Source organism: Trichechus manatus, unplaced genomic scaffold, assembly GCF_000243295.1.
Source record: "Trichechus manatus latirostris isolate Lorelei unplaced genomic scaffold, TriManLat1.0 scaffold00136, whole genome shotgun sequence".
In the NCBI taxonomy this organism is placed as follows: Eukaryota; Metazoa; Chordata; class Mammalia; order Sirenia; family Trichechidae; genus Trichechus; species Trichechus manatus.
This window is the reverse complement of record NW_004444072.1, coordinates 2,429,987-2,451,168: the sequence shown is the minus strand read 5'-3', so window position 1 is coordinate 2,451,168 and position 21,182 is coordinate 2,429,987. Positions and strand designations below refer to the sequence as shown.

At 42.4% G+C, this 21,182-nt stretch overlaps 1 protein-coding gene across 1 annotated transcript in view; it reads right to left on the bottom strand.

Annotated features, from left to right (window-relative positions):
- Positions 1–9,639: 9,639 nt before the first annotated feature.
- Positions 9,640–21,182, bottom strand: part of PLCL2 (phospholipase C like 2) — a 222,339-nt gene continuing 210,796 nt past the window's right edge. The window contains exon 6 of the mRNA XM_004385280.1: positions 9,640–10,526. Coding sequence (XP_004385337.1) covers positions 10,347–10,526 — 180 coding nt within the window. The 3' untranslated portion in view covers positions 9,640–10,346. The remainder of the gene's footprint in view (positions 10,527–21,182) is intronic.

Below are 21,182 nucleotides of genomic sequence, written 5' to 3'. Positions count from 1 at the left end.
GAGATTTGAATTCCCTATCAGGTAGTTCTAGTGCATCTTCTTCCAGAGGAGAGTCATCTGGTGTTTTATTTTGGACGCCTACTGGAACCATCCTGTCCTGTTTTTGTAAATGTTTTGATATTGTCTGCTGTCTTCGGGGCATTCAGTAGTTATTTTTCTCTTTTATTCATTGCAGATTTGTTTGTTTCGTCCCTTTTTTAAAAAATTTGGCTGTGTCTGAGCAGGCGGGCTGTGTGTTCTTTGTTGTTTGCTCATCTGTGGGCACAATACTTTTTGCCTCCTTGTCCAATTGGCAGGGTCAGTCACTCAGATATGGTACGTTAGGCAGGTCTAGCTGAAGAGGAGTTACTGGGACGGGTTGTTTGTGGTACTTACTATAGCCACCAGGGCGGGTAGGTAATCAGTGCAGGGCAGGTTCCAGTAGGCTGTGCTTGTGCTGCTTGGAGGTGTGATGTTAAGCGCACGGTGCAGGTAGGCAGGGTGTAGCAGGGAGATTATTATGTGTGGAGCTAAGATGGATATGGGAGACAGGAGAGAGGAACAGGAGCCAAAAACATACAAAGAAAAAAGAATGCTTGGGGAGCTTGCCGTTGGAGTGGAGAGATGAGAGACTGAAATGGAGAACAAAAGGGGAGGAAGAAGAAAAAACAGAAAAGAATGAATAAATAAAAATCAGAAAGGGAAAAGAACAGCAAAGTTCCCAGGGATCCTACTGGTTTGGTTATGTGGTCTGGGGAAGTTGTTCTCAGGTGTTGCAGTACAGCCTGGCTAGAAGGTGTAGAGGTATACAACGCCAGGTATTCAGGGAACAGAAAGAGAAGGAAGAAATAGAGAGATGAGAAACTGAGTAATGAAGAAAGACAAAAAGGGAAAAAGAGGGAAAGAAAACAAAATAAATTAAAAAATATAAAGAACAAGAAAAGCCCCCCAAAAACAGGAAGAAAAAAAAACCAACGATAAAAGAAATGCCCTCAGGGATCCCTCTGCGCCTCTGTGCAAGCCGAGGGGGTAGGTTCCAATCCACGCAGCACTGCCTGGCCAGAGTGGGCTCCCAACTCAAGAAAAGGAAAAGAAAACAAACAAACAATTCAAAACAAACAAATGAACAAAAGCCTCAGGATCCCACCAGCATGGCAGCCCAGACTGGGAAGCAGCTCCACACTCGAACGGAGCTCCACAGCCCCTCAGGAAGAAGCAAAGATGGCGCACGGAGCCAGGTATTTGAGCAAAAGGAGGGGGAGGTGGAGAGAGGTAGGAAGAAATCAAAAGAAGTGGAAAAACAGCAACACCAGCAGGCAACAAATAGCACTCAGAGAGCCAGCTAGTGTGGCCTGGTGGAATCCAAGCAACCGGTTCTTCCCGGACAAGAGACTGTGTCTGCGGGAAGCAGTGAGGGCCGAGCGTGGGTGAAGAAGTGTAGGCGGTGGGAAAGCATATATTGTAAATTACCAGTTGTTTTGTCTCCCGCTGGAAGCTCCATGAAGCTGCTTTCTCTTACCCCGTTTGCTGGTCTCCTACAGGAGTCCAAGACGGTGGATCTGCGCTGCATTAGCTGATAGGGGACCTCTGCATGAATCTCTCCTCTCTGTCTGTTCTCTGTCAGTTTTATCACTCTATTTGGTGCTTGGCTGAGTTCTTTATCTCTTCATTTGATGTTTTAGGGTTTCAGGATTGTTGTTTTCTCTGTTCAGTTTAGTTTTTCAGATCTTTGCTGTGGAGGGACGGCATGGTGCTTCTGCCTAGAGTGCCATTTTTCTGGAAGTCCTAATCCATGCATTCTTGATAGGGGCAATATCACCCTCAACGGGACAAAAATTAGTTCTTGGAGAAAAAAGTTTATGTATAAGGAACAGATATATATACATGTATGTGTATATATGTATACCTACATATAGCACGTAAGTAGACATACATTATATATGTAGTTTTAAAATTTCATGGGGCGGGAGGGGAGTTAGGGGGAAAAAAAGTCTGAATACATTTCCTAGGGAGTTGATAATTAAAAGTAGGTTGAGACAACTTGAGCCCAGAACTAGATGGTGCCTGGCTACCACCACCTATGGCTCTGAAAGGAATCACAATAGACGGTCCTGAACAGAGCTGGAGAAAAATGTAGAACAAAATTCAAATTCACGAAAAATGACCAGAATTACTTGTCTGAGACTGGACGAACCCCAGAGATCATGGCCCCTGGATACTCTGCTAACTCAACTGCAGCTGCTCCCAAAGTCCATCTTTCAGCCAAAGATTAGACAAGCGTACAAAACACAATAACACACATGAGGAATGTGCTTCTTAGTTCAGTCAAGTATATGAGACCAAATGGGCAACACCTGCTCAAAAGCAAAGACGAGATGGCAGGAAGACATAGGAAAACTGGACGAATGGATGCGGAGAACCTGGGGTGGAAAGGGAAAGGGGGAGAGTGCTGACACATTGTGGGGATTGCAACCAATGTTGCAATACAATTTGTGTACAAGTTTTTGAATGAGAAAGCAATTTGCACTGTAAACTTTCACCTAAAATAAAATGAAATTTAAAAAAAAAATGAGATTAGACACAGAAGAAAGGCACGTGAAGATCGCCAAGGAACTGAGGAATGCTGGGGATACAGAAGCTGAAAAAGATAAGGATCTTCCTCCAAAGCAGACAGAGAGCCTTTCCCTATAGCCAGTGCCCTGAATTCGGACTTCCAGCCTCCTGAACTGTGAGAAAATAAATTCCTGTTCTATAAAGCCAAAAAAAAAAAAAAAAAGGTTGAGAAATGCTGCTCTAATCCTTTTGCGTGGTTCGTTCCCTATCTGGGGCAGTTTCCTCACCTGTGTGCTGATTCTAGTAGTCCGCTGAATGGTGGAGGGCAACTCTCTCAGATGTCCAGAGTGCTTTCTCTGTGCGGCTCTCTCCTTTCTGGTGCTCTGTCCTGTAGGCTCTAGCCACCTTTGTCTCTGGAGTCTCTCAGCTCTATCTCCTCAATGCAGGGAGTCTGATAGGCTCTGCCTGGATTCACCTTTCTTGCACCACGGCCTGGAAACTCTCTCAAGATAATAAGCTGGGCTATCACAGGGCTCAGCTAGTTTGTTTCTCATTTCTCAAGGGTCACTGTTTTCTACGCCTGATGTCTAGTGTCTTGAAAATCATTGTTTCATATATTTTGTGTGGTTTTGGGATATTTTATGCAGGAGGGAAAATTGCTCCTTGTTTACTGTATCTTGGCCAGAAATGGAAGTTGGGTATATATTCTCCTTTGAATGAGTGAGTTTGGTGTCATAGCATTACAAATGTCTCCTTCTATGCAGGTTTAGATACACATAAAAACTCCTTTTTATGTAATTATAATATTGTAAAGGCTGGTTATTATTTTTATCTTTAGAGTCATCTTAGGCAAAACATAGGTTTATAGTTACAGAATATTAATGCTGTCCAGATACCTTGCCAATATACAAATAGTGGTATGGTGGGTTAGGAGTTGTGAGTGCAGAAGTTGTGGAGGGAGATGCTGGAAAACAATTTTCTAACATGGTGGTAGACCAAAGTATTACAGTAAAAAATCGATGTATTAAGAAACCGTTTTAAAAATATTATTACAAACTATAAAAGGTTAATTGTGGTGGAGTATTTTGGATGAGGATAGTGATAATGGTGGAACAACAGGAAAAATGTAATCAATGTCATTGAGTTGTAAATGTGGAAGATGTTGTGTTGGTAGATGTTTTGGTGTGCATGTTTTCACCACAATAAAAAAGAAAGAGAGAGAAAGAAAAAAACAAAACAAAACAAAACAAAAAAACAGCTGTAAAGGCAAGTCAGCAGAACTAAAAATAAATACATTTCTAGCAGGGATTGGGGATTGAGGAAGGACAAAGAGAAGGAGCAGTAAAATGAACAAAGGTTTGTTAGTGGAGAATCAGCAGGTCTTTCTAAAGCTGATAAAGCAGGAAGCAGAGACATAAGCATATTCTCTAATAACTTCACTTTCCTGTATGGTAGCCATTAGCCACGTCGCTATCGAATTGTTAGAATGTGGCTGGTGTGACTGAGGTACTACATTATTTATTTAATTTTAATTAATTAAAATTTATAGCCACATGTGGCTGGTGAGTATCATATTGGACAGCACAGATACAGAACATTTTCATCATCACAGAAAGTTCTACTGAACAGCTCTGAAGTTTGGAAGACAATTATCAGAAGAATAAAAACCAGGAATGATTAAGGATGGTCAGTTCTTGGCACTGAGGCTGAGGGAAGACGGTGGGAAGCTTTTGCTCTTTATGTTATGTCTCCTTTATGCTTTGAATATTTATTATCTGTACCGTTTTGTTCCATGCCTAGAACGTTCACCTCAACATTGGCTACAACAGTCCATTTTCAAAGGATTTTTATAATAGTTTTTTTGGTTTAGGGTTTTGAATGAGACTTTAAAAATATTTGGAGAGAAAATATATTTATAAATTCTAATAGTCATATTTAAACAACAGTTGTTAAGAGCTCCAACTTCCCTATTTTCTACCTACCATCTGTGTGGCTTTGATAAAATAAAAAATTATTCTAGTTCATAAAATTGAATTGCTATTTATCATTTTCCAGACCATAGCTTTACTTCTTAAAGATTCGATCCTTTGATTTCTCTGATCCCTAAAGAGAGTTAGTAAATTTTCTTCACAGTTAGTAAAAGTCAGAGCTTCTCAGAAAGGAGCAGGAGGGACATTTGTTGGGGCAGCGGGTGGCAATCGAATGTCTCCATGTTAGGAGTTAGCAATGCCACTTTATACAGGGAGTGCTCCATGTAAAGAGGAGTTGGCAATGCCATTTCATACAGGGAGTGGGAGACAGACAATGTGTTAGGCACATGCACATTTCAATTTACATTTTTCAGCATTCGGCTTTTTGGTAACAATGAGCATCTATTACTTTCTAGTTAAGGAAAACCAATAATAGGTGGGTTAAATATAATAAAATCAGATGTTTGACACTAACCTTTTGGGAAAGTAAGACTGACATCTCTGATAATGCCTGTAAAGCCCCTTACCAACTAATTTCACACCTCCTCCCCTTCATTCTCTGCACTACAATCTGACATTCTTTTAAATCCCTCCCATCACTGACTTTTGCACGTGCTGGCTTCTCCAGCTGAATTGTCTGACTCCACCCCAAAATCTTCTCCTGAAGGTGTGGGAGTGGTATGGCACTTTGCCTTGTTAGCTCCCCCACATCCTTCAGGTTTCACTGCAAACACTGCTTCCTCAGAGAACTCTCTGCGGCAGCCTGTATGTTCCAAAGACGGCCTTATCAGTATTTCCTGTTCCGTGTCCTGTTCTGTAATGTGACCTTGCCACTCCCTCACCAAAAGGAGTTGTCGATTTCTGCATCCCCTTGAACATGGGCAGGGCTTTGTGACTTGCTTGAAGAATAGGATGCATCAGAAGTGGCATTCTGGGACTCCCAGGAGGCCTCAAGAAGACTTGCAGCTTCCGACTGGGTCTCTGGGAACACTCACTCTTGGGATGATCCTTCTTGGAACCTAGTGCCCTACTCTGAGAAGCCCAAATCATACTGAGAGGCCACGTGCAGGTACTCCAGTCAACAGCCCAAGCTGAGCAACCTGCCCACAGCCATGCAGATGAGCTATCTTGGGTGTCGAACTCAGACGACGGCAGCCCCAGCTGACGTGACTGCAACTGCATGACAGACCCCAAGCAAAAATCGCCCAGCTGACCCCAGTCAACCCACAGAGCCATGACAGATTATAATAAATTACTGTCTTAATATGCTAAGTTTTGAGGGTTTTGTTACAGGGCAGTAGATACTCAGCACATCTTTCCAAGATAGGTAAAGTCCTCATTAAACACTCTCACAGTTTCCGTAATACCTAATGTCAGTAATACAGCATGTCCACTGTGAGCCAGGCACTAGTCTCAGTTCTTTACAAATTTTATTCAGTCTTCACAAGAACCCTGTGAGGAAAAGAGGCATTTTTAACCCTTTTTAAGTTACAGAGGCAAAGTACGTTAAGAACACTTCCCTTCAATACTCAGCCAGGATGTAAATCCAGGTAGCCTCTTGGTACCGCCTACTAGTGCACAGCACTTCCCGTGGTTTTTAATTGTACCTGTATCTTTGTAATTATTTGGTTAAATGTCTCTCTCTTTCCAACTAAACTGTGAGCTCCATGGGAGCTGGGAACGTGTCTGGTTTTGCTCATGATGAATCCCGTGTCCAGAATGTATTCAGTAAGATAGGGGTAAAAGATGGTGGCTTCTAGGGAGCTCATGTTCAGCATGAAAGGCATAAAATGGCAATTGTTTCATTATTCTGTATGAGATAACACCCATCTTGGCGTTTAGAGGTGAAGTATGTATGTGGAATTCTGCAGAGTACAGCATAGTACTTGGGAGCATAAGCTTTGAAGCAGAAAGATCTGGGTTTAGATGTTAACATGAACACTCTGAGACCTTGAGTAAGTTAGTTAACCTGTCTATAGTCATCATTTATTCATGTCTAATACCAGATAAATACCTTGCCAGTTGCTGAAAGGATGAAATGATATGCAGTGACTTAAGCACAGTCCTTTGCACACAGCCTCAACAAAGCGGCCCACTGTCAAACATAATAGAAAATTCTTCCAAATAATTGAAAATGTTAAGGAGCCTTGGTGGCACAATTCTTAAGCACACGGCTGCTAACGGAAAGGTTGGCAACTGAAACCCACCCAGCAGCTCCATAGGATAAAGACCTGGCAATCTGCTTCCGTAAAGATTATCGCCAAGACAACTCTTCGGGGCAATTCTACTTTGTCACATTAGATAGTTATGAGTTGAGAATCAACTCGACAGCACCTAACAAGAAGAAGAATGGAAAATGTTAGGTCTGCTCACATCAAACATTAGGTAAGACATGAGCAACCATTGAAAATGCTAGACATATCCAGCTTGGGCATTCTCACTCAATGGGTGGGTAAAGCAGAGCTATGCTGTGACTGCACTAACATTTGTCTTTCTAATATGTTGTTTAAACACTAACAAATTCCAAGTACCTTAACATACATGATGAGGCTACATGATGAAGATTTCATATGGAAACTTTGCAAGCTGAATGACTTCCCCCATTCAGTGCATGTGTGTCCCAACTTCCATGCAGGTGATGAAGAGCAACCTCCCGCGGATTTTGGTAACACTCAACCTAGAAGAGCTCTATCTCCATTCCCTGGCCTCTGGGGCACACCTGCCCTGAGATGGAGGAGGTAAGCATTTTGAGTTTAGAGACCTTTCCCACTATCAGAAGCCACAGCTGCTAAAAGCAGAAAATAGACCAGTGTGGAAAATACATCAAAGTCCATCAACGGCTTAAGTAGAGGACGGATTTAACAAGAACGTGCAAAGAGGAGGCAGAAGGTACTTAGTGTGTTCATAGATGCCTCAAGATTTACTCTGTGGACATGACATCAACACAACTGCTGGAAATCTGAACCCGGTTTGACTTACAGGTTGCCAGTGTGACCTGTTATTTCCACTGAGCTGAGCAGGTATTTGCCAATCTCTGTGCATTTTTGTCCAATTCTTCCTGATCCTGTGTCTTCAGAGCTTTACCAGTTGTTTTCCTATTACTTCTGATCACACTTTCCCCCTGTGAGTGACGTGCAGAAGGTACACATCAGCCAATTTAACGGCATTATTTGTATCTACAATAGGTACCTTAAATGGGCACTCCCATGTAAGGAATGCAGATGACATAAGGACACCATGTTATCCCAACTGTCATGACAACTTATGAAATCCAGGTGCGGATTTTTCATTTTTGTTTGATTAGTGGGGGTTATTATAAGACCTTCACAGGTTCAATCCCAGAGCAGGCCAGTTAGTTCTCTGCAAGGTTAAACTGCTTATAAAGGTCATAAATCATAACCTTGGCCCTAGCCAGCTTGATAGATGTTATCCGTTTCCATTTGAATGGGAAAAAGAGATGAGAATAGCTCAATTAGCCCATAAATGCATGGTCCACTGATTGGGGTCATCATGTTAAATGAAGGTTGGAGCAATATTGGGACAGGACCTGGGCAAACACAGAAGAAGCCCTGAGACTTTGGAAACAACCCCCAAACCAGTGTGCCTGCTTTTTTCCATCACTCAGTTTATTCCTTTGAAAGATGTATCAAAAGAAGGTTGACTTTGTAGCGGGGCACAGCAGAGCAAACCCCGGGCTGGGCCCAGTCTCAGTACTACCCCAACTGACTTCATGACATAGGGTAATGCATTTTTTTTGTCTGCAACTTCTGCATCTGGAAAAGAACGTGTCAGACTGAGTGCTCTCATAGACTCCTTCAGTTCTAAAATTCGTGGATGCTAAGCCTGAATCAACTACTACAAATTACAAGTGCCTTACTATCAGTCATTCAAGTCATGTGTTAGAATCAGCATTTATATGATGTTTGCCATTACTGTAAGTGCAGCAATTTTTTTTTCAATTTCATTATACTTTAAAAGTCATTTTCTATGATTTCTGGAGTTTCACCTTAAATTGAATATCGCTATTTACTTACCAGCTATGTTCAAGGACTGCTAACAATAATCTGTTTTAATTCTTTGCTATTTTCTGCTTTTTTTCTTGTAGAGTTAATTTCAAAGCTAAGAGTCTATGATATTGGCTGGCTGTTAGCTGGTGTGTGCACAGAACTGCACTATTATTCATGTAACAGGTTTAATTTCTAACTGGAATTACATCTATGAGAATGGTCAGTAAAGATGGGTACCTTAAAATAAGCACACTATCAGAATGCAAATGACAAGAATGGAGCAAAGGAATTATTTTTCAAAAGGTTATTGAGTGACAGGCAGAAATGAACTGAATACATCTGCCTGACCATCTCCCTAACTGTAAGAAAATAACTAATAAGATATCAAGCTGAAGCCTACACATACTTGCCTGGCTCACGTATTTGAATCACTGAAAAGAAAATGGACAAATAGAAAAGGGGCTGTTGAAGATTTAGAGAGCTTTTAATCTTCTGAAATTTGAAAGCTACTTTGGTTTGGAAGAAGCAGTAATTAGCATGCAGTGTCCAGTATCTCTTCAAAAATAGCACCAAGTTTCACTGACTTGAAAAATAAAAGCTTGGATTAAAAACTCAGCTAGCTATAGGAAAGCTACATCTGCTCAGGCCCTCTAACTGCCTTCGACCTACTGTTGGTGCTATTTCGAGGCATACTTCACTAGGGCGCTAAAGCAGAAGCATCAACAGGACACTGTGGGGGTCTCGGTTCGCGTTACAACCAGTCAGCTACCGTTACCTAAACCATCAATAACCTATTAAAAAGAAAATATAGTCAAGCCAGACAAGCACCTTATTTTTGACAAAGCTGTTCAACGCGTATTTGGCTCCTGGTGACACAATGGTTAAGCACTAACCTACTAACCGAAAGGTTTGCGGTTCGAACCCACCCAGCGGTTCTGAGGAAGAAAGACCTGGTGATTTGCTCTTGTAAAGATTACAGCCTAGAAAACCCTATGGGGCAGTTCTACTCTGTCACATAGAGGTGCTATAAGTTGCAATCGACTAAACGGCACCTAACAACAAGAACAACAAGCGTAGATGGAATATTTTGAGCTAGAAATTTTTAAAGTTTCATTAAAAGCATGTACTGCTATTGGAGAAATATCATAAAACATCTTTTTTAATATGAACACTACTTCACACAATGAAAAACTATTTACAATGTGTTGCTTCCACACTGGTTGCTTTTACATGGTATGGATTCCCGTTTGCTGACGTAGTATGTGTCTTCAGCCAGGGAGCTGCAGTCCGATTGCACATTTTCCGTGTACATGATGGCTTTCCAAGGTGCCCTGGGAATTCAGGGAACCTGTCCAATTACATTGTCCTTAGCAATTATGGCTCAGCAAGCACGCCATCAAAATCATCTACAACCCAGAGATCCTGGCAATCACACAGAAGTAAAATGTGTAGATAAGTTTTTTTTTTCTCCAATAAATACTAACTTGGCAATCCAATCCATTTCCATCTTAAGAAATAGTTTTCAGTTATGAAAACGTTTCTCAATGGAGCTAGAGAGAATAATCTGTTCTTCACACCGGAGCTGAGTTATGATGTCCTTTGTATACAAATATAGCATATTTTGGCCAGGAATATAATTTCTTGTTAAGGAGTTTATTTGCCTTCACACGCAGGATTGCTACATACATTCACAGTTTTAATAGACCGTAATTAGCTATTCCAGTTGTGCTTTAAAATTCCAAATATTATTTTCATTACTGAGTGCAAAGCAAATGTCCCATCTGACTATAATCGGTCCTAGAGTTATAAACTCCATAATGATTTAGAGAAAGTTCCCTCACTCTCCAGTTTCATCACTCGCTTTCTCAGGTATGACTTCCAGGCTCCGGCGTGGCTTCTGGGCATCGGCGTTTTCGGTGCCTGGTTTATTCAGTCCACATGAAACAGCAGCATAATGGATTTGTTTCAGGTTCTCCGAAGTCTCATTCTTAGCATATTTCAAAAGATCCGCTTGTCCCTGTAACAAAAAAGGGCAACTGAGTGGTATTTGATATGACGTGACTTACTATGACTTACCACTATAGCTTGACAATATAGGTCTTCTACAGAAATAAGAATATTTTGACTCAGCAAGAAAGCATGTTTATTTCTTATTGGCTCTGCGTCCGAATAGGTCAACTTTACTAGAAAACAAGTTCTTCCAGTTTTCAATACCATACTCAAAGAAGCCTGCTGTCTTTCTAGCCCCTTCCATTACAGATCTGAAGAGAGTTCCATGTGTGCACATCTTTTAATTGTTTGGCCAATCTTTGATTTTTCCTTTTAAGATTTGCTTTTCTTTTTCTTCTAACTTTCTATTCTGAAATAACTTTAGATCCATAGAAGGTTGCAAATATAGTACAGAGAGGGCCTATGGATCCCTTCCCCAGTTCCCCCAATAGTTAACATCTTACATAATTATACACAAAGGTGTATAGTACAATAGCAAAGCCAGGAAGTTTACATTGGAACAAGGTGTGGGTAGTTCTCTGTCACTTTATCACATGTAGATTCATGAAGCCATCACTGTAACCATGATGCAGAACCGCTCCACCATACAGATCTCCCTCTGCTACACTTTATACAGTCACACCCATCCCCTCTCCCCTCCATATACCTTAGCTCTCGGCAACCACTAATCTGTCCTCTCTCTCTAAAGATTGCTTTTGAAGCCCACACAGCCTTCAGTAACTGCTGGTAGTAGTAGACACACAGTAGGTCCTCACTGAGTATTTGCTGAGTGTAAGAATGAAGGAATGAAGTTTCCACTCTGGATAAACCTTCTTAGCTAACCTATAATCTCTTTTAGGAGGTCTGGCCATCGACTTGACATTTACGCAGCCTAACAGATACATAGGTCAGAAAATGTGTGGCGGACTGAAGCACAGTCAGTGGGACTATGGAATTTGAGCTGATGACAGGCCAATGCAGGGCTTCTCAACCTCAGCACTCCTGATGCTTTGGGCCAGAGAACTCTTTGTCGTGAGGATGTTCTGTGCATCGTAGGGTATTTAGCAGCACCCCTGGCTTCTACTCACTAGATACCAGTAGGACCTCCTCAGCTGTGACAACCAAAAATGTCTGCAGACATTGCCAATAACCCCTGGGGGGCAACACTGCCCTGGTTGAGACCCACCGGGCTGATGTCCCTGCCAATGATTTCACGATCACTGAGAGAAGAGGTGCTGTGTTGCCCCATGCTGACATCCCAACATTCTTACTTTATTTTGTTCTATTTTTCCTTTCCAATTTAACCATCCTTCCACTAATGTTTCTTTCTGCTTATGCTATTACCTTTCCTTTGTTCTCATTCTCCTTGGTCACTGGTTTCTTTTTCCTTCCCTCAGGTCCTCCATTTGTTCTATTATTTTTTTAAATATTCCTCTGGGGTTTGACTTTCCTTGGTCATACTTACATCCTTGGTACTATCCCTTCTTTTTTCCTTTTTCAACTGCCTCCAAAATGCACATCCCTTTAAACTATACCCACTCCTCACTTATCGACTTGGTTAGGTTCCAAAGACCAGGTCGTTACGTAAAAATCGGTGTTACATGAGAACGGAGACCACATCGGACCACTAAAAGGAGAATAATTACATCATTATCTAATTGCCAAGTTACATCATTACATAACTGTCAAACCACTGAGAATTGTGGCTCAGCCAAGTTGACACATAACCCTAACCATCACAGCCAGCTTTCCTCTCACCTAATACCTCGGTGTCCGTTACTGCCAGATGCACGTCGTTAATGTGTACAACTGTCAGATTTTCACTACTGTTGTAAATGCAAAATGTTGGATAATGAGATAGTCGATACATAACGGGTGGGTGTACTCCCACACAACAAAAGCTAGTAAAGCCTGGAGCCGGCTGCACAGGGTACCGACGAAGGACTTACTTTGGCAGGCAAATGGACTCTAATCAAGCGCAGGCTCTGGTGAGACCAAATTGCAAGGCAATTTTAAGCCACCATGAGGCCTGAGTCCACAGAATGGTTTGCTGTTTACCACTTACCGTTTATGATTTGCCTGCTTTACAAGAGACCCTTAATTAGTAACTATAAATACGTGTTCCATTGCTTAGTGTAAATGAAGGAGCTTCACTTTTGTTCATTCACTGAACTCATATACTGAAATTTCACTAGTTCTGATGTCTTTGTATACAAATAATGGCATGGAATATAATTTCTTGCTAAAGGGTTTATTTGCCTTCATGTGTGAGACTGCCACATAAATTCAGTTTCAATAGGCTGTAATTAGCTATTCCATTCTTTTAAATAACGAATAGTATCATTACTAGTGAAAATTAGTGGATCTTTGTTTGAGATGCCCACTTGGCATCTTCTCTTGCGCTTAAACATGTCTAAGACTGTGCTCCTGATACCCTGCCACTGGCCCCAGCGTGCTCCTCCTCAGGGCAACTCTGTTCTTATAGTAACTCACAGCAAAGACCCTGATGTCATTCTCGTGCACCCCACATCCCCAAGTTCTCAACACTTCTCACCACCCCCACTGCCACCACTGTGGTCTAAGCTACCACATCATTTCTCTGGGTTTATGACAATACCCTGTGACTTGTCTTCCTCCTTCTCCCTTTTCAACACAACAGCCAGAGAGATCCAACTAAAACACAAGTCAGAACATGCCTCCCTATCACCATTAGGACCCCCCAGTGGCTCCCCATATAGCTCAGAGTAAAAGTCAAAGTCCTTTCCCACAGCCCTATAGGGCCTATCCCCTTGCCCTCAGCTGTCTTTGTCTCCTCCAGCTCCTCCTTGTCCACTCAGCCCCAATTACACAGGGCTCCTAATGTTCCTCCAACACACCAGGTCCTCCCTGGCCTCAAGGTCTGCCCACTCATGGCTCCCTCTGCAGGGGGGGCGCTTACCACAGAAACGCATGTGGCTCGCTCCCTCACCTCCTTCAGTCTTTACTCTGAGGCGCCCTTCTCAGTGATGCCCTCCCTGACAGCCCTATCCACAACGGAAACTCCTGCTCCTGTCCACCGATCTCCTTCTCCCTTCCCTGACTTCCCTTTTCCATCCCCTATACAGGTAGCCCCTGACTTACGATGGGGTTCCGTTCCAATGACTCCATCATAAGTTGGTTCTGACGTAAGTCGAATACCTCATTTTTTTTTAGTTTTCATTATTATTGCCTCCTATTATCAGTATCTTTATAAATCATAACATGAACATCTGAGAATGAGAACATCTGCAAATTACGTGCTGCAACATTGTGTGTAGTACATATTATTAACAATAAGATGTACAAAAAAAAAAAAACCACCAGATAGTGGTAAGTGTGGTTTCTCATAACGCGGTAGGTCGTGAGTGGAGGACTACCTGTATTACCATCTGACAAATTCCACTGCTCTGTGTACTGTCTGTCTCTCCTGCTCAATACCTCCACAAGGGCAGTTATTTCTCTCTCTTGCTCACTGCTGATCCTTGTGCTTAGAGCAGTGCCAGGCACACTGTGAGGGCGCAATGCATCTCCGTGGAATGAATGCAGTTACGAACATAAAATGTCAAAGTCTCCCTGTTAACCTTCACATCTGCCCCCAACAATTTGTGTTGTCTCTTTCTGGGCATTTATATATCACAGACAGGTATCCTATTTTATTGTTTACATAAATGGGACCAAGTCATCTATGCTGCTCTTCAGTTTCCTTTTTTCTCACCAAAAGCCATGTCTTGACAATCTTGCCATATCAGCATATATAGCTCTACCACATGATGACGGGGTATTTAAAAACAAAAATCCCCAGACGATGTGGGATAGTCACTGTGGCGATAACAGATGTCTTTATCTGGCTGAATCTTATGTCTCCCAAACTCAGACAAGTCACGAGAGCACTTTGAAGGCCTTCGGCCATTATCCAGATCAGGCACAAAGATGCCTCACAGGCGATTAACCTGGGTTTGGGGAGCTGCTGAACCCTGTCCACATCACCTTTATTGTGTCCTATGTAGGTAAAGCTACACACCTGGCAAGTCTTCGAGTCCTGACGTCTAGAGTGAGTAAAGAACAATTCTGAAAGAGGCGGTGGCGCTGCAGCTGTGTTCACATCTCATTGCTTCAAAAGACACAACAAAGGCTACTTAAGAAACTGTCACCCACCGACACAGGGCGCTGGGTTCTGAAGACTCCTTATCCAATGCTTCCAGCTGAGAAGCTCAAAGCCTACTCGGTTTCACACATTCTGTTTTGAATTTCACAACAATTCTACTTGGTTTTCATCTTGAAAGATCTGTAACAACGAACTTTCAAGGTTCTTACTTTGATTCAAAAAATAATCTTTAAAAGGTGTATCTAAGGGCGGTAGCTGGATTCCCGTGGCCCTCGCTGTGAGCCTGGGATGACTGCGCTCTATCTGGCTGTGCCCGTGACTTACCCGGGACTGGATCTGAGGCTGGGAGCAGCCAGGAGAGGGGGACAGCAGATGCCAACACCCGCTGGGCACCCCAGATGTGCTCAACACATGGCTAATCACCTAAACTTTTTTTTATGACCACAAAAGATGTGGTAGATTTTAATATATTAAAAATATGTCAAGGCACATCTGTTTTGTGCTGCATAGTTTTTGTAACCAAAATTAACTATCACAATTCATTGCTTTTATTTAGACACAGAGCTAAAAACAACAGGGGTTCTATACCCAGTTAACTTTTTAAAAACCCTTTCATCAAACTATCAATTAGAGAAAAACAAAGTTGACCTAATTCTGAGGTGAGTGATCCAGTGTAGCCACCAGCCACTCCCTCTTGGCCAGCACACACTTTCCTTCCAAATCACACTCAGTGGGAGGGAGGAGAAAGATGAAAACACTCATACCATTCTGGGACTCTGAATGAGGCACAGAAATAGTCAAATACTTTTTGTTTTAATACAAACAGGTTCGACCTGAGCATGTCTGGGGCCCGCACTGACATCTGGGCTGTTCTAGGGCTGAAGGTCCCAACCAGAGAAGGTTCATCTGGACAGGCGTGGACTAAGCTGCCTCCTTCCTGGCTTCCTTGTCCACTTGGGAACACAGAGAGGAAGACAGCAGATTTTGAGTACCTTCACCGATACTGTCTGTCTCCCACAGGGATAAGACTGACTCTGGAACAAAGAAAAGGGGGCAGACACATGAAGGGTATGAAGGCCCAACTCGAAGAAGACAGATGGTCACCCTAAGTGACTCTGACACCAACCCACATGCTGGGCCCTTGCTTAGTAGTTTGATTCGCACATGTCTTATGTCCCCAACTAAACCATCATGGCTTCTCTTTCCTGTCACCCTGCAGGTCTCCAAGAGGGACCCTCAGTGTCACTCTGAGGTGATGGCCTGCTGGTGGTATAGGGTTCGTCTGCTGTCTCTCACCCGAGCATCTTCTGCAACCAAACCCAGAGAATTTAACCTGCAAAACCCTAACACAATCTCATGACCACAAAATAAAAGCCAGGTTGGCAGGAAGTTAAGAGTTTCTTTACTGGTTATTTATCTCGAGGGTATAGGATGAGGTTGCAAACATGGGACCTTTTAATAAATATTTTGTGGTCACTGTTCTGGGTGATGGGAGACTCATATAGAAACTGAATACATTTCCATCTGGTATATTTCATAAGAGGAGTCCCTGCGTGGTGCAAACGGTTATTAGCACACTCAGTTGCTAACTGAAAGGTTGGAGGTTTGAGTCCAGCCTGAGGCTCCTGGGAGGAAAGGCCTGGCAATCTACTTCCAAAACATCAGCCATTGAAAACCCTATGGAGCACAGCTCTACTCTGACACAAACGACATTGCCATGAGTCAGGATCAACTTGCCCGCAACTGGTTATTTTATAAATATTCAGAATTACAGGCCAAATACATAAACCTCTGTTAAGAGTGCTATGGAAACTATTTAATGTTGTATTTCTTAAAGCCACAATTGAGCACAAAAGGGCTGCAATGTAATCATAGTCATAAGTTTGAAACCACAGAGGCTATGATATGTCAAAAGTTATGTATGTAGGAATGTCAACCAGAAAAGCCTTTTGGTAACAATAGTTACTATTTATTGAGTGACTACTATGTACCAGGCACTGTATTAAGCCCTTCACAAAGATTATCTCATGAGAGTCTCTTAACTGCCAGGACGGTGCAATTATTATCCCGTTTTATAGACGAGGAAACTGAGTTTAGAGAGATTAAGTGTCTCCTATAAGATAGAGTCTAAGCAGAAAATGTTTTGTTTTCTTTTTGGATAAACTAAACCATGGAGCCCAAACTAAACAGTTGAACCCTGCATATTACATATCACACTTTAAAACAGAAGAGTGAAACATCCCACGTTTTAACATACCCAGCATATCAACGATTGTGCAGACAATTCACTCTTTCTCTGTAAACACAGGAAGAGTTCTACAGACCCCCAATTCATACTTGATAAAGGAAAAATGAGTAAAAAGTTGAATGAATGGACTGCAGGAATCCTGGCTACTGATTCTAAATCTCCCACTCATTACCTGTTGACAGCTCCCCTCTCAAGAGGTCTCCTGAGGCTGGCTGAGAACACAGCACATTAATCAGTCAAGGAAGGCCTGCTACCTTGGTCAGCCCATCCTACTGAATTTCAATAAACCTTACCCTTGAGAAAAGATTCCCGATCATCAGAGTCAGCTAAAGCTAGAGCAACAGGGCATGGTGGTACCTGCGTTTCTATAGGATGCTAAATTTGTTTTAAATACTTTATTATTTTTCCTGTCCTTTTGGCTTCCCCTTATGTACCCTACATGTTTGACAGGAGTGGAATGTGTTGCCAATAAACTTGCCTCACAATAGCAGGAAGCCTGTCTTCCCTCACCCAAGGGTTTGACTTCCACTCCAAAGGGTTAAGGGGTGCTGACAGAGGTGGAGATGGAGGCTCTGTGTGAGGGTAGAAAGAATAGTGATGTAAGCATGGTTCTTAGTCCTTCATTTTTTCTTAATCTAAAGACAGGTTTCAACTGTACAATGCAGTGTCTTGACTATGCAAGGACAGAAAGACGGTGGGTTGATCTGAGGACTATCTTTGCCTCTTGATTGTTTCTCCACCTTTTTGCCCATATTGTGGCTATTTAATCACATTAACAGTGATTCTTCAATTTACCAATGATTGTGCTCAGAAGTTTGTAAAATGGTTAATCATTTTTTATTTTAAATATAAGATTAAATTTAATTTACACCAGAACGAATGCCTTTCTCTTCAGAAACAGTGTTTTATTTAACTCAACAAAAATGGAGGGTGGGTGGGGTACACCCAGGCAGAACCATGGAGGAGGTAGTGTCTGAGTTGGGCTTTGACAGGGCAGGAAAGGATTTCAGCAGGTTAAGGGTTGGGGAGGGTGCTGCCTTCTACACCAAAGTGACCACGACTCCAACAAATGATGCCTTGGAGCCTAACCGTCATTTCTAAGTTCTAAGCTTTCTAAGTTCCAACTCTGAATACATTTCCTCTGCTACAGACCTGGCCATGGGAAGGGCTAAATGTATCCTGGTGATGAGCACCTACCCCCTGCATTGGGAGAGGGACTTTGCCTGGCTCGGAGCTGGTTGCTCTGATGGCAGAGATGGGGAAGGGCTTCAAGAGAAAGGGAGTGTGAGTCTGGGCAGCAGGAACGGCTATTTGAGTATCTAGGCAGTGGAAGCGAGCCACAGAAGGCGGGGGGAGGGGCGGGGGGGCAAGCAAGAATTCTGGGCTGAGGAACAAGGGTTAGGGGTGAGGAGAGTGAGGCACAACTGCATAGAGAGAGGAAGTGCAGGGCCAGGGGGTACTGAGATGAGCAGGGCCAGAGTGAGTGTGAAAGCCCCAAAACACTAGTAAAAACAGAGCACACACACAGGCACCTCCTTCTCACTATTTTTCTTTTAAGCATACCTTCTGCATAATCGAGTATTAGCTGAATAATCACAAACTCCACATTAGGGAGATCCAAATGTTAGAGGTGTTGTGTTTTAAATGGATCAGAAAGAACAGCATTTCTAATGATAAATGCTACTGTAGTTTGATTTTCTGGACCATTCTGGAAAGTTTTCACATACTGAATACAAAAATGGCCTTCAGTCAATTACAGTTTTTCAGGAAAACAGACAGCATAGTACACCACCTATAATGTAAAATAACTAAAAGATAGTGGCATCGATAATGAAAAGGAGTCATACATACACGATCACAGTAATTTACAGAAAGGAAACAGACGTTAGTCTTCAAGTCTTCAAGGTAAACACTGTATCTTAGGTAAAAATGAAGAAAATCAAGATTAATGTCTTACCAGGCACAAAAACCATCTGATTTATTTATTTTTTTTGGCAGAAGTCTTATGTTTCTAAAGAGAACAAATCTCTAATTACTTTCAGGGTTTAGTTTCTAGTATTCTTTCTGAGGTAGAGTGGTCCAAGGCAGGGGGGAGCTAGCTTGGCAGTAATTCATCTGGAAAATATCTTCGGTTGTGACCGTTTACTGTAAGTCCAAGATACAATACAGATGCTATAAAAGCCAACACAGTTTTGGCCTATATTAACAGTAAGATAATGTTCAGACTGTGGGCAAAATCAGACCTACCAGTCTCACTATGGGCTGGTTAGACCACCCTGCATCTGAAGTCTGGTGGTAATTCTGGCCACTACATTTTATGAAGGGCACTGACAAACCGGAGCCTTCAGAAGACCAGGGGAGGAGACGGAGAGGGGCCCAGAAGCCGTCCCATCCAAGAATCTGTGGAAGGTTGAGCATGTCTGGCCCAAATCAGGAAGATGATCTTTCTCAAACATATCAAGGGATGTTGAAGAGGAGAACAGGATCACTCTGCGCTGCGTTGATGGCATTATTATAACCAGTAAGTAGAAGTAGTTATGAGATGACAAATTCTATATATCATGAGACAGAACGTAACTAAAATTGCATGATAATGAGCAGGCTGGTAAGTGAAGTCAACAGCTCCTTAACTTTAGAGGTATTCTAGTGAAGTGTGGGAGGTTGGATTTGATGACTTTATGGTCTTCTGAGGCCAAGTCTCTCAATGCCTCCCATACCCTTCTAAGGGAAACGCCTTTATTCACAGTTTCTGCCACTGTGGTTGTTTGCAAGGATGATCACCAATAATTCCTCCTATCCCAGTATTCCTCCTAACCCAGTACAGACATTCTAGTCCTTCCATTAAGAGACGGAGTCCATTTCCTCTTCCCTTGAATCTGGGTGGGCTTTGCGACTTGCCTTAATCAATAAAATATAGAGGAAGTGATGCTCTATGAATTCTAGGCTTTTAGAGATCTGGAGGCTTCTGGTTTTGCTCTCTTGGAATCCAGCAGCCGTATAAAAAGCTTGGGCTGAATGACTAAATAATTATGGACCATGTAGAGAGAAAGAAAGAGGGAGACAGAGAGAGAGTGGCCTAGCTAGGCCCCAGCCATTCCAACCACCCCAGATGGGGTGTCAGCCATGTGAATGAAGCCATCTTGGATGTTCCAGCCCCAGCTGAGTTCCCAATTGAATAAAGCTTCATGAATGATACCAGCTAACACCGTATAGAGCAGAAAAACTGTCCGGTTGAGCCCAACCAATCCACAGAATGAGGAGAACTAATAAATCGTTGTTTTAAGCCACTTATTCTGGAGTGGTTTGTTATACAGCAATAGATAACTGAACCAGTCACTTAAGGAGGCCATGTTTTGTACCATGTGACAATACCTTCCTGGCCACAGTGGACTGAATCAAGAAGGGCACCTGATCCAAGGGTACTTAACATAAGAGAAAGTTTAAAACTTTAGGACCTCTGGTCTGGAGCTAAAATGACAGGCTCAGCCAATAAGATTTCTTCTCTTTGGACTTTGAACTAGGAAATATGAAAAAAAAAAAAATGCTTATAAGATATAGTAAGGGCCAGACCAAGCCAAGGCCAAGTTATAAAGCAGCAGAAACTATGAGTAAGCAGAGGGAGCTGACTGGCAGAGGGAGAAGAAAGGAACAGATGCACAAAGACAAGCAGAGAGACCACAGGCCCACAGAGAGAAGCAGCTACCTCTGGAGAGGCCTGGGTTCTGACAGCTTTCAGTGAGGCTAGACTGCAGTTTCTGGTCTCGAAGTCCGCAGAGTCACTGTCCCTCTCCTGCTCCCATGTGTAAGCCAGTACCTCCTGCCCCTGCTCTGAGAGCAAGCCTGAGTGAGTGTCTGCTCCTTGTAACCAAAGCAGACTGATTAAGACAGGACTCTTTTATATGAGATTCTATCATTTTAGGAATGGTAATGAATAAAAACAGTGAAAATTATCACCACCACAGTGACTATTTTAGCAAGTAGGAAATAAAGGTAGAGGAAGCTCTTGATTAAGCTGCTGGATTGAAAATGCATTACAGAATATCCTTCCTACATTCCTGATGAAATGAGCAAGAATAGCAAAGATTTGTAAAGACAAAACAAAAAACCACAAGCAAAAACCAACCAAAGAAAAGGGCATAACATAATTTAACAAACTTCTCAAATATGCAGTACTCATGCTGGAAACTTACAAAAATCCTGAAAATTCTCCCTAACACCCCCAAAACTGGAGCGATACAAACTGAACATCCTTCTCTTTTTGCTTTTGTTTAATGAGGCAGCAGAAGAGAGACGATTAGATAAAAGATGGGAAG